The sequence below is a fragment of the Podarcis liolepis genome (genome assembly GCF_965112155.1).
Source record: "Podarcis liolepis genome assembly, chromosome: 1".
Lineage (NCBI taxonomy): Eukaryota > Metazoa > Chordata > Lepidosauria > Squamata > Lacertidae > Podarcis > Podarcis liolepis.
The window spans coordinates 67,125,349-67,138,657 of NC_139554.1; the positions used below are offsets into that span (position 1 = coordinate 67,125,349).

The window sequence follows — 13,309 nt, forward strand, 5'->3', positions numbered from 1 at the left end:
GCTGCTGTTGCTTTGAGCTATATGGCACAGTTTTCAAGGCTCTCTCCCCTTGGAGGAATTCACATCTAATAATATATTCACAAGACTTATTCTTCCATTATTAGCTATGTACTATATATATGTGTATGCCTTCTGGTGAGGAGTTGGAAGGAAATTGAGATTCTGATTGTTAACAATATTTCATGACAATAAGAGACTATATCTTGTAATATTCAAAAAAGCTTCACCTATGCATCTGTGTTAAGTGGTTTGGTGTGATAGCAGTCATTGACTCTCTCAGGCTATAATTCTGTGCCCAATACCAAGGAATAAACACCCTTTATTTTCCACCACTTAGCTTCTTTATTCCCCCCCCCCTTCCCGGCCTTCCTCTTTCATCCCTTAACTTCTTGATTTCTGCATCCTCCCAGTCCGTAGTCTTGGTGCCACCATACTCCTGTGTTAACATCTCTAGAGCCCCTGTGAAATATCTCCATCCTTGTACGCCTTTCCCCCGGTGAGCAAGAGGGTGGCATTCAACAAGGCCTCCACCTGCTTGACTTTTCCATGGTTTAAATAAAAAAGTTCCTTCCAGTAGCACCTTAAAGACCAACTAAGTTAGTTCTTGGTATGAGCTTTCGTGTGCATGCACACTTCTTCAGATACACAGATATGTGTGTATCTGATATGTGTGTATCTGAAGAAGTGTGCATGCACACGAAAGCTCATACCAAGAACTAACTTAGTTGGTCTTTAAGGTGCTACTGGAAGGAACTTTTTTATTTTTACTATGGCAGACCAACACGGCTACCTATCTGTAACTGGAACTTTTCCATGGTTTGTTGTTGTTGTTAAACTCTGCATACTGCCCTTCAGCCAAAGATTACAGGGCAGTTCACAACAAAAATACAAAATGTGAACACAAAATGCAGACGAAAGCAAAGGCACACCAATAACCCCCTCCCACAAAGACATTTAAAAGGTTTGAGCAGCCAAAGGCCTGCATGTAGAGAAAGGTTTTCACCTGATGCCTAAAGATATGTAACAAAGGCGCCAGATGAGCCTCCCTGAGGAGAGCATTCCCAAAATGAGGAGCCACCGCAGAAAAGACCTGTTCTTCTGTTGCCTTGGATTTGCGTCACAGAGTCCGCCATGGGAAAGAGTTGCTTCTCTGCTTTCCAAGCAGACTTGGAACTCAAGCTCCAGGACCGGCAGACTGGATGGCAACAGAGGTAGCCGCAAAGAATGAGAGCGCAAAATTGTAGCGGCGAGAAGAGCTACACACTCTTGCGAACTGTTTGCCAGAAGGCTTAGTGAATCATGGAAAGACAGAGAACCACCACCAAGGGAGTAGATCAAAGAAGCAGAACCAGCTTAGGTTCCTCAGACCTTTTCTCTGCCTAGTAATTAATAGAAATATTTACGGAAGGATGATCACTGTGTTCTAATTGCTTGTAAAAAGAGGATACATTAATTGGATTTCCCACCAAGGGTGGGGAAAGAGAAATACATATTGTTCCCATGTCAAAGCAAGGGAAATGTTAAGTGTGCACTGGCTGTGGAAAAGGTGGACAGAATGTCTAAGGCAGAGATGGGCAGCCTGTGGCTATTCAGATGTTGCTGGACTCCATCTCCCAGTGGTCATGGATGATGGGAGATGACGTCCAACAGTATCTGACTACCATCTTTACATGTTATAGGAAGGATCAATGCCTGTCTTTCCACAGCATGTTCACCATGTATTTCCTCGTGCATTTGAAGGGGGAAATCTAATCATTTGACTTTTTGTTGTTGTTGTTGTTGCGCCAGTGCAAACAATGGTCTTCTGAACCCTGCATCCCAGTTTGCTAATAAGGTTGAGGTAGTCTGCTTTGTTTCACTTTAACATTCCTTTACACCTAGGGAATGGGCCATGCGAAGATGTCCTCAGCGCCAAGGCTATGGCCTGCATCCATCTATTCCCTGTGCCCAACTCTTACTCTTAGCTGTGCCATATAGGGAAAAAAAGAAGAGTGCTGCCATGCTAATATGTGGCCTATATCTGGGCCCTGGGCCAAAATGGGGAGGCCAGTTGCTCTCTTACACTGGGACAGTGTTGAACCTGTGAGTCAATGTCTAAGCAGAGGTTCATGGGATCAAACCATTAGGGCTGTATGTCTAATCTGGTTGACAGGAAGCCTGGTGTATTTGAAACAAGGCTTTGGATCCCTGTGAGAAAACTAAGGAAGGAAGACAACGCCTGAGTGAGGAAGCTGAACTGCACATTTATGCATGCAGGAGTGGCAAGCACTTAAGCAGACTCCCATTAGCATTACTTGGCTGTCTCTTCCTTTTCAGCCGGGGCTGGAAATTTCTTTTGAAGGGAGATAATTTTATAAATTGCTGAATGCACATTTTCCAGAGCCTCTGGCATTCGGCAAGAGACACTTTGCTTTTAATTTAGCCCTTCTGTTCCTGTATTAAAAGGATACATTTTCAAAGCAATGGGGGCACAGTACTGGTATAAACATATCTTCCTCACAGATAAAGAGCATGTAGGATGTAACATAGATGTAGACACTTTGAAAGTTCAACCCCCCACCCACCCAGGGGCTGGAGAACAAGTGTTTCTCCCTGACTCCGAATGATATGACAATAAAACGGAAACGCACTTCTTGAGTCAAAGTTCAGCTGTTGTTCTGCTGCTGGGTTGAGGCAAGCTACGTTTTTGACAAATTGCTCTTGTGCCATGCACATAGCCATGTCCCTCTGGGTTGGTTGATATGGAGCACTGAGGTAACAAGTCCTCTCTGACTCTCCTAAATGCCCCACTGTTTGTGATTGACAGCTACTGCCGTGAAATGAGTTGTGTCAGCTACTGTTGTCAAAGATGGCTATTCAGTATCAATGAACCCCTACACATATACACCTGACCATTCCTGTCCCACCTAGAATAAATCTCACTATCCCATTTATTTGGAATTAGTATTAGTAGAATGATCAGTTGGTTGTATTCAGATCTTTTGAGGAAGATGAGCTAGGGAGAAGGGTACAGGGAGAAGAAAATGGCTGTTATGTTATAGTGTTCCAGTGAGACTCCCCAAAAATATGGCTGACCACTGTTGGAGGCTGGATATTGGACTAGATGGCTCATTGGTGTGCTTCATCAATGAAATGTTTTATTTTCCTAAAGAAATAATGTGTGCCAATATATAGTGTGGGAACCAGTTCTTAATAAATTTGGAGGTTCCAGCTGACAATGATTTTATATTAATAGGTAACACCGACCGCAATATTTGGCTTGGATCCAGAATAGGTGCTTTGTAAAATAGCTCACCTCCATCCAAACTTCTTTGTAGGTCGCCCAGCTTGACACATCTGACTGAATCAGCTTTGTTTAACATCTCCCCATTCACTATTGTGAAATTTTAAACAAAAGACCCCACCCCTTTTGAAAGAAGTTGATGAAATTTGCAGGCATGGTAGCCACTCATGATTGGATAAAGCCTGCCAAACTACAGGGATATAGGTCTACCTGTGCGTGCACATACACCTGAAAGGAACCACTGCTAACTCTTTTTTGTAGAATTTGCAGGTAAAATTGCCCCTTCTGATAAAATAAGTTTTGTCAAATTTCAGAAGGTGGTTTTCTTGCAAGAACAGGCTTTACATTTCTGGAGTGGCTAAAAATAAAATCACTTAATCTTTCCTGTTATTTTGTGGATATTTTGCAGGAGAGCAGCACACACACAAGAGAAATACCCTTAGGTAAGAAACCTGCTAAACAGCAGACAAAAAGGTCCGTGAGCTGTTCTGCTAGCTTCCTACAAGCTTGATATATTAGTAACAAAGGAGCTGTCCCACTGAAATCTCCTTCCCCACTCTGCCATTTCCCTTGAACTTTGAGAAGACAAATGCTTTGCCCTTGCGGAATAGCATCTGCATCCCAAGCCATGGGATTGGTGAGCACTGGTGAAGCTCCCTTTGATTGCAAATTAGACCTATCAGTTGCCTCCACCCTCCTGATCTGGGCATTTTTCTAGACGTTTTGATTTTGTGAAGCTGCTGCCTCTCCCACTTTCTCCACACCACAGCCTTAAAGGTTAAGCTTTGAGACATCATTTCACTTTTCACAGACCTTTATCTGCAGAATTTCTATTTCTTTTTAATGCCTGGGTCAGAGGCCACGGGGTGCTCAGGGGTTTTTGCTTTGACTTGCTCCTGCCTTGTAGAGATCTTGCAAAAGCCCCCAATCCTTCTAAGGCATCTCACCCCATCATTTGGGAATTGTACCAAGCTTTAGCACACCTGGACAAACAGGGATCCCAATTCTCTCAGCGCCAGTCCTTCCGTAACTAAAACAGCACTTTCTGGCACAGGATATCAACAGGCTCAGGGAAGCCCCAAGTTTGAAAAGATACAAAACAACTTTAGCAAGCCCACCTTTCAAGTCTGCAATTCTAAAGTGGGGAAGGGGAAGGGGGACCTGAAGGCGGTCAAACAGTCTCATGACAACAATCAGAAGAGTGGAGCAACTCTCTTGCACACCTTCATCCTTTCCCATTCATTTTTATTTTACAAATGAAAAACAAATTACGCCAGCCCCTGGACGGGCATAGTTTTCTCCAAGTGGTACTACTGGGAAGGGTATGGATCCTTTGGATTGATGCCTTCCCCAAGCCTACGCCAAACACACCCACCCTCTCTAAGGTTGGACCCCTGACTTTGGAGAGGGAGAGGTTCTTGATGACCTCTGGGATGACTTCTCAGGGATCATAGGCCCGCATGGTCTGAGGGGGAAGCTCATTAAAGCAGACCAGTGAGAACCAAGTCACGTCGGTGGCCACTGAATGCTGACTGAGTGTTGGAGGGAGGAGTCTGCATTGCCCCACTGTGTTGCAGGTGCCCCTTGCCCTTTTCTTTTAGGTAAGGAATAATAATAATAATAATAATAATAATAATAATAATAATAATAATAATTTTATTTATATCCCGCCCTCCCCGGCCAAAACCGGGCTCAGAGCGGCTAACATCATACAAGTAAGACAATGCATAAAAACAACTGATCAATAAATTAAGATACAGCCCACAATTAATTCAAACAAATTAAAATTAAAACTGGACAAATGGCAATCTTCAGGTTAAAATTGAAGGCGGTTACCAACTGTTTCCACTAATATTATAAGCATCTGTGAGCAGGCTGGGAACCTCCTTCGTGCTTGTTCTTATTCAAGGAGAAAATGAGTCAGAATGAACCCTGACAAAGGCTGGGGTTCAGGCTGCTGCTGCAGCAAATGTAAAGAGTAGCTTTGCAGCACTTACTGAGCTTGAGAGTAGATGAGAGGCTTTTCACTTGTTTTAAAGTTGTTGCAGTGTTTCTAGCTGTTTTTAATTATCTCATATGTAAATTGCCTAGAGACAGTGGTTTAGAAGGCCATTGGCAAATTAATGATGATGATGATGATGATGGTGATGATGATGATGATGGTGATGATGATGATGATACGTGCACCATGCACTTCCCTTCATCAGTGCTCTTTACCAGGAACATCAAAGGAGCAGCTTGAAGGCTGGAAAGTAGGAGCCAGAGCTCAGTGCTGAAGGGGAAGTTGAGGAACAGGCTGGTTGCCACAAAGTCATGCTCTTTTAAAAGCTGCTAGTTGGCAAATTTGATTCAAGAAGCTGCTGGCTTGGCAGGTCTGTGGATTCCAAATTTCCCTTACTATCTTCATTGTCAAAAATCCATCTATGACCGTCTGTTTTGTGTTTTAGTATCTTAGAAGCTTCAATAATATACTAGTTTTGTTTTGTTTGTTTTTTTAAAAAACACAACCCTTTTTATTTTCATAGGTTACATGAGAGCATTTCCACTCAGGACATTAAAAAAAGAGAACAGCAGCACATAACCCATAAAACAGAAGAAACTAAGAGGTACCCATGTGCAGACCTTGCAAAAGTCTTTCCAACAAATTCAGGGTAGTCAATAGCTGAATTAAAAAAAAAAAAGAGGCTCCCCTTTTGTTCTCTGAAATATTTATTTTAAAAATAAAACTCCATCAATCTCACACAAATGCATCTTTGTGGTCCCCCTCACACACCCCCTACATATTCTTGGTTTACCTGCAAGTTGTCTCCACTAGGGGATCTGCCAATCCTTTTATACCAGGCTGTTAGGTTAGTTCCTCTAATATTCTTCCTAGGGCTGCTAATTAATATCCTATCAGTGATTTGTCTGGCATATTATCATCCAAAATATCACACTTGAGAGTGAACAAGTTCATTCTACCAAGCATATTGAGTATAATTCATCCCCTGCCCCCATTTTTGTCAACTTTGTATTATTGTTAATAGTTTTGAATGCCACATAAAAAATTAAGTTATCCCAGGATGCAACTCTTACAGTAAAAGGGTGGGGGGGAGAGGTCAATTGGGGAAAGGCAACCGATGTGGACTTGCTGCCCTCTAGTGGCTCATAGTGGAGGGGGAAAATGAGTGTGTGTGTGTGTTAAGAGGAAAATCCAAAATTGGAGAATGGGGAAACTAAGGTTGAGTACAAGGCATCTTTCATTCTGTGGTTTCTGCATATTACATGCTCACCCACACTGTCATGAGCATGGCTGGGTACCATGCTCAGAGGGCATGGCACAATTGAGAGCATTGAGAGCAAGGGGTCTTCCCAGCTACGGCTGCTACCATCACCAGCTTGAAGCTGCTGTTCTCGAGCTTGGTACCACCATTGTGACGGTAATGTAACTGACCCCCTTCCATAGCCACAGAAAGAAGCCCTGAGTTCCATGCAGACCAGAGTCACAGAGTCACTAAGGCACTGAGCAAAGCCGGTGGGATTTATTTATTATGGGGAGAAAACCTGGGGAGGGGGGGGAAGAGAGATTTGAGAGGGAGAGGGTGAGGAGGAATGGGGCACCAGAAAGACACTGGTGCTTGAAGGTGAACTGGTTTGTCTTTCTGACTCTGACTCCAAGGACTTTCCTGCACACCAAGACAGCTGTGGACTTCCAGTTAGAACTTTATTCTGGTATTGAGGGGCATGGTTTATTTTTTTTCTCCTTTGGTTCTGAGCACACAAACTTCTGCCATTGTTACTGCTACTGCTGCGTCTCTGGGGTTGTTTGAGGTGGTGGTGGGGCAGATTACAGGGGCTCTGGATCTCAGCCTTATAGTTTGGACCTAGCCATGGCACCAGTTGTGATCGACACAGAAACATGTGGCTGGTCGCTGCTGGGAACTGAAAACTAGACAAGATGGACCAGTGCAGTTCTTAACGTTCTGACCTTCCGCTCTGCACCACTGGAGCTTGGAGGGTGGCTGAAGATCACATAGTTTTGCTCTGTGTGAAAGGATTTCCTGCTTGCTCTTCACAAACAAAATCTGCACACAGAAATTATGGAACCCCAATAGTATGCTATTAAAGAAAGGTTAAGACAGAGATCTGTAGCCAAAAAAACAACAACCCCTGAAATCATCATAATCTTTCACTGCAGCCTTCTTCAGGGATTACAAGTGCAATCCTGCCCCTGTCTAGTCAGAAGTAAGGTCATTGAGGCCTGTGAGACTTTCTCACAGATAAGTGTGTATTGCAGGGGTGTAGGACTCCAACTCCGTCAGGCCCCAGTCAGCAAGGGCAGTAGTGAGGAATGCTGGGAGTCATAGCCCAACACCTGTAGAGTCACATGTTCCACACTCTGCTGCACTATGAAGGCAGCCTTAGTCTTTGCCAGTCATGCATGTTCAGAACTCCCACTATAGTTATTAAAAAAACAAAATCAAATCCTGATTTCCCATACATTTTTAATTCAGAGCTTCAGTGAAACTGATCTTATAAAAGTCCTTTAATCATATGGTCCAGTTTCTTGTCTTTGGATAATTTATATGATGCACGTACATCATAGACAAGGAATTTCACAAAGAAGCCACGTATGTAAAAAAAGCACTCACAGACATAAGTGCTTGGTGGGGAAATGTTAATTTATTATGTAAGGTATTGCTTTTTGCTTTCTATTCAACCGTTTTGTTTTGTTTTATTTTAAAGAGAAACAAAGGGGCCATCCATAACAGAAGGTGAAATGTTGATTTATATAATTATCGTTAGCAAGATTCATTATAGCTTTCTGCAGTGGTGAGCACTAAATAATAGAATGTGAAATTAACTCTTCTTCACCCAAATACTAATTCTCCTTATTCTCAGCCAGTGCTTTTGTGGAGCTGTAGCTTTTATTCGAAGGCATTCAATGTCACCTTTATTAGTCTGATCTTCCATTTCAAAAAATCCAGACTTAAAATCCCCAATTCGTATGAAGGATAGGCATGTTTGACGTTCATTTAAGTGGACTTTGAGCCTGCCCTTTTCTACAAAACCATTATGAAGAATGTCTGTGCGATGTTCGGCTGACCCTGTGTAAATATGAATCTTCTGGGGAATAATTGGGTTGTCAAAAACAATGGTGAAGTAGCTTTCTGCTGTCACATTCATACCCCAAAAGACACCCCTTCCAGGGGGACACACATTGGCTGGTATGTAATTTCCATATATTTGCATGTTTGTGAAACAGGAAGCAGTAAGGGCATCGCCCAAACTTCCAATGTCTTCATAAAACTCTGAATCTGTGTGTTGTACTTCCAGCTCGTGAAATGAAGAAATTCTCCCTACATGCTGGAAGAGAGAAGGCCAATAGAAAATAGTTTCTCCTTGCATTTTGGTTTTATGAAAATATGTCATGAGCCAGTCCGCGGGAATAACATCATAAAACATCAAGAGAAACCGAGCTAGTTTGGTGAGATCAGAGCTATGATAGAGCTTCCCTATGTAGCCTAGCCTTGAAAATGCTATTGTGGTCCAGGATTCCTCCATCGTCCTTACATAGCTTTGTATAATGGACACAAAACCAGTGGCACAGGCAGTGTCATCCTCTAGCATCAAATAATACTGAGAGAGATTGGCACAAAAGTTAACTAAATAAGCATAATCTACGTTCTGTTTGGATTTATATTTGATGTTTTTGCCCCAGAGATCTACTTTCAGATTGTGCACAGGAGGGTAACTTTCTAGAGAGCTTTGTATGACAAGCAGCCTTCCTGCTTTCACATGCGCACTAAACTGAGCCTTCATCTCCTCAGCGTTTTCCTCGTTCAGTTTAGAATCGTTATTGGCTAGGTATATAACTACGGTGATCAGATTTAATTCTTCTTGGCGGCAGTGACTGAAAATGGAATCAATTGTCTTCAGCAAAAGGTGTTCCTTCTTTTTGTGGAAAGCAGAGATTCCAATGGTCAAGAATCCTAGAACAAGTAAAGACTATAAGAATATTGAGCATTTGTACAGCATTTTGTATGTTCAAAGCACCGGGTGCATTATTTGAATATCACAACAATCTATGGGGGTGAGAGTGTAAGCTCAATCTACAGCAGCATGGGTCAAACTCTGCTTGTGCAACACTCCTTTCCTGGCTGTCTTCTTTCCCACTGCCCCTCCCCAAAAAGCTGGTCCTGGGGGTGTAGTTGGGGCTGCTGCAAAAGAGCAGTAGTGTCCTTGGGTCTACAGTATGCCTGTGAGTTCATGGCAGAGACTCCTTCACGACTCAGCCTTCTGGCGACTGTGAAAGACCAGCCCTCCTGTCCATAAGATGCACGCCAAGATCCTGCGTTTCATCCTCTCCTGACCAATTAACACATGCCTTTCTCATGGTTACCTCTTTCCAAAGCAAACAGGTGGTTGCTGGGGGTGAAAACTCAGTGTGGCAGATCATGGGCGTGATTGGTTTATTTCTGCTGACTTTGCTAGAACATACTTCAGTAACCACAAGCTATGTCTTAAAGGCCTGTTGACCATTTAGATCCCTGACCACTGGCTGGGGTTGAAGGGAGTTGGAATCTAACAACATCTGGAGAACCGCTGGTAAGCCACCCCTGATATACAGTGTGTTCAGGGCTAACAGCTGTTCTAAAATGCATTTGTTAAAAATTGACATAGAAAATGATCTTGAGGAAAATCATAATGAGGCAAATCATGTACAGTGGTGCCTCGCAAGACGAAATTAATCCGTTCCGCGAGTCTCTTCGTCTAGCGGCTTTTTTGTCTTGCGAAGCAACCCTATTAGCGGCTTAGCGGATTAGCGCTATTAGCGGTTTAGCGGCTATTAAAGGCTTAGCGGCTATTAAAGTCTTAGCGGCTATTAAAGGCTTAGTGGATTAGCGGCTTAGCAGCTTAGAAAAAGGGGGGGTGAGCGAAAAAAATCGGAACACTCGCAAGACGTTTTCGTCTTGCAAAGCAAGCCCATAGGGAAAATCGTCTTGCGAAGCAGCTCAAAAATGGAAAACCCTTTCGTCTAGCAGGTTTTCTGTCTTACGAGGCATTCATCTTGCGGGGCACCACTGTATTTAGATGGCTTACCAGGCAGAGATGCGGGTGGCGCTGTGGTCTAAACCACAGAGCCTAGGGCTTGCTGATCAGAAGGTCAGTGGATCGAATCCCCACAATAGGATGAGCTCCCATTGCTCGGTCCCTGCTCCTGCCAACCTAGCAGTTTGAAAGCAGGTCAAAGTGCAAGTAGATAAATAGGTACCGCTCCGGTGGGAATGTAAACGGTGTTTCCATGTGCTGCTCTGGTTTGCCAAAAGCGGCTTTGTCATGCTGACCACATGACCCGGAAGCTGTACACCGGCTCCCTCGGCCAGTAAAGTGAGATGAGTGCCGCAACCCCAGAGTCGTCCATGACTGGACCTAATGGTCAGGGGTCCCTTTACCTTTTTACCAGGCGGATGATGGGAGAGTTATTTATTTTTACATTATTTCCCTCCACAAACCATTAAGGTTTCAATTCCCCTCATAGTTACTTACTCTTTACTGAAGGAGGTGATCCCAAGAGATATTTATACTGAATAGGTAAGGGACCTGTAGCACTTTCCATTACATTGAAATCTGGATTGTTCTTCAATATAATATTTTCTGAGTTGATTGTCTCCATTCTATCTGTATCCTTAAATAGAACAACAGTAGACTGTTTTTTATATCAGCTGTGAGGCTTCCTTTCTCATAACTCCATCACTGTGTGAATCCTATGTTATATTATTATGCAGAATTCTATACCCTACAAGGTGGCATGTCCCATTCCTCAGAAATTCTGCAGCTAAGCCCAATATGCAGCATTCATTCATCTGCTTTACCCTGTCTTGCATTTTAGATATTAAACCCCTGAAGGCAGGGTTATGTTCTCTTGCAAATTACAAAGCTCCATGCACTCTGGTAGCACTATAATAAAATATAGAAATAAATGGTATAGTTATGAACAATGGGCTGAATCCATAGATGCCCATGCAGATGAACTAGTAATGCATCCCGTAATTTGATGTACACACACATTGCAGACACAGCTATTAGCTTTCCACAGGGCTTAGCTTATTGTCCAAGGACTTGGGAAGGAATAGACTGTCAGGTAACCAGAATGTACGGCATGCAAGGACTTTGATAATCAATAATATCACATTGAACTTGGCATATCAGCTGAGGGCAAGCGCTTATGAAGAGGGGAGGGGTCCACAGAGTTCCATGACCAGGTGTCACCATGGGAAAGACTTTCTTACCCATCTCCACATAATTCACCACTTCCACTGATGGAGCACTGAATATACTTTCAAGAAATTTCAGTTCTCAGCCAAGAATATACAGTGGTACCTCAGGTTAAGGACTTAATTCATTCTGAAGGTCCGTTCTTAACCTGAAACTGTTCTTAACCTGAGGTACCACTTTAGCTAATGGGGCTCCCTGCTGCTGCCGCGCTGTCGCCATGCAATTTCTGTTCTCATCCTGAAGCAAAGTTCTTAACCCAAGGTAATATTTTTGGGTTAGCAGAGGCTGTAACCTGAAGCGTCTGTAACCTGAAGCGCCTGTAACCCGAGGTACCACTGTACAGGGAAAGGTGCTTCCATAAGTATCCAGCCGAAGCTGTTCAGGGCTTTTTCCTCACCTCCTCTGGAGATGCATCATCGCATAAATGTTGTGTGAAGTGCATATAACCTCATGGGGAAATCCTACCGATAACTCTTTGTCACCTACCTTTAATCCAGATTCTTCCCATTTGGGACAATTGCATGTTTCCTTGCTTTGTTTCCAAATAATAGCAGAGAATACAATGGAGAGTCCTAAAAAAAAGCATAACCTAGAAAAGTTCCCCCAGTACCAGGCTAGTGACTTCTTCAGGCTCCTGTGCACCATTGCCATTTCCCACCAAGGGCCAGTTTAAATGGAAACGGCCAGTCTTAATACTCTTGCTACGGCAAGAAAAGGTTCTGAAATGGAAATGAAAATTATGTTGTTTCAATAGATGCGCATTTTTTAAAAAAATGTGTTCACACTAAGCAAATGTTTTAGAAGCAAAGTGATACAAAATTCCTTTTTGTTAAATCTGGGTATACAGTGATATTATGATCACAAAAATGCTAATCATTTAGAAACATTGCAAAATCAGCTTCTCCCTTGGTGTGGAGCGCAAGTCTGCTCAGGATTTTAGGCCAAATTTAGACCTTATGTAAGAACATTGCATTGGGGTTCCTGCAGCTTGCTGGAAAGAACATCCACACTGGTTACAGAGGAGAAAAAAGAACTCCTGTCAACAGGTTTGCATAGAGGTTGCTGAGTTCCTTAATCCCTTGCCTTGGAATATGAACCTCGGTGACTCACCCTGCTTACTTTAAATATGAGATGAGCATTAAAAGCCTCTGAGCTCTTTTCTGGCTTGGGCTTTATGAAGACCAGAGAAGAACTGAAGTAGTCTCTACTAGCCAGCTCTCCCCACGGATGTTGGTATCCAGTGCCTCTTCCCCCCACCCTGACTACAATTCCCCTTAATTTTTTTATACAGTAAAGTATGTTCGTCCTTTTAAGGAAACACAACAGGGCTTACCAAGTGACTCAGCTCACTAAGTACTTATGCAGCAACGATTGTGCAGGAACAGAGAGGGTGTAAAACAATTGTTCTCCTCCTTATGAAGCTTTGGGTCAGTGTCATCCTTCATGGTCTGGTCTGGTCTGGTGGGGCCCAACTGCAATTCCTTCTCTCTCTTCCCAGAAGCCTCCAACTGCTACAGAACCTGTCAGCTGATCAATAGAACTAGAACCTTCTCCTACAATCCTCTCCCACCACTGCCTTTGGATGGGCTGGTGTACCTCAATACCACGTGATAAGGTAGCTCATATGAGTTTATCTATGACCTATATGGGATACCTGTTGTCCAAATATTTTCTCCATTCCAGTTGTTTTTTAAACAGGAACGTTATTTCCCTCACACACTTCTAGAACTCCTATTTCTGCAGTATTGTGCAAAGCACAGGGCCTTC

At 43.1% G+C, this 13,309-nt stretch overlaps 1 protein-coding gene and 1 long non-coding RNA gene across 2 annotated transcripts; both read right to left on the bottom strand.

The window, feature by feature from the left end:
* Positions 1-354: 354 nt before the first annotated feature.
* LOC310705686 lies at positions 355-1,002 on the bottom strand. The gene is made up of 2 exons (XR_014525449.1): positions 802-1,002; positions 355-534 (listed from the first exon to the last, which is right to left on the bottom strand). It is a non-coding gene; the product is annotated as an uncharacterized lncRNA (long non-coding RNA).
* Positions 1,003-7,923: 6,921 nt separating this feature from the next.
* LOC310705678 (alpha-1,3-mannosyl-glycoprotein 4-beta-N-acetylglucosaminyltransferase C-like) lies at positions 7,924-13,074 on the bottom strand. Its single transcript, XM_083500425.1, has 4 exons — positions 12,876-13,074; positions 12,029-12,261; positions 10,814-10,952; positions 7,924-9,255 (listed from the first exon to the last, which is right to left on the bottom strand). Exons 2-4 carry the CDS (start codon positions 12,191-12,193, stop codon positions 8,123-8,125), a joined length of 1,437 nt encoding a protein of 478 aa, XP_083356551.1. The 5' UTR covers positions 12,194-12,261; positions 12,876-13,074; the 3' UTR covers positions 7,924-8,122.
* Between the last annotated feature and the right edge of the window lie 235 nt (positions 13,075-13,309).

Coding starts and splice junctions, on each gene's coding strand:
- LOC310705678 (XM_083500425.1), bottom strand. CDS start 12,193: ATGGCAATGGTGCACAGGAGCCTGAAGAAGTCACTAGCCTGGTACTGG. Junction 10,953..12,028: donor GGGAAGAATCTGGATTAAAG/GTAGGTGACAAA, acceptor GTTCTATTTAAG/GATACAGATAGAATGGAGAC. Junction 9,256..10,813: donor ATCACCTCCTTCAGTAAAGA/GTAAGTAACTAT, acceptor TACTTGTTCTAG/GATTCTTGACCATTGGAATC.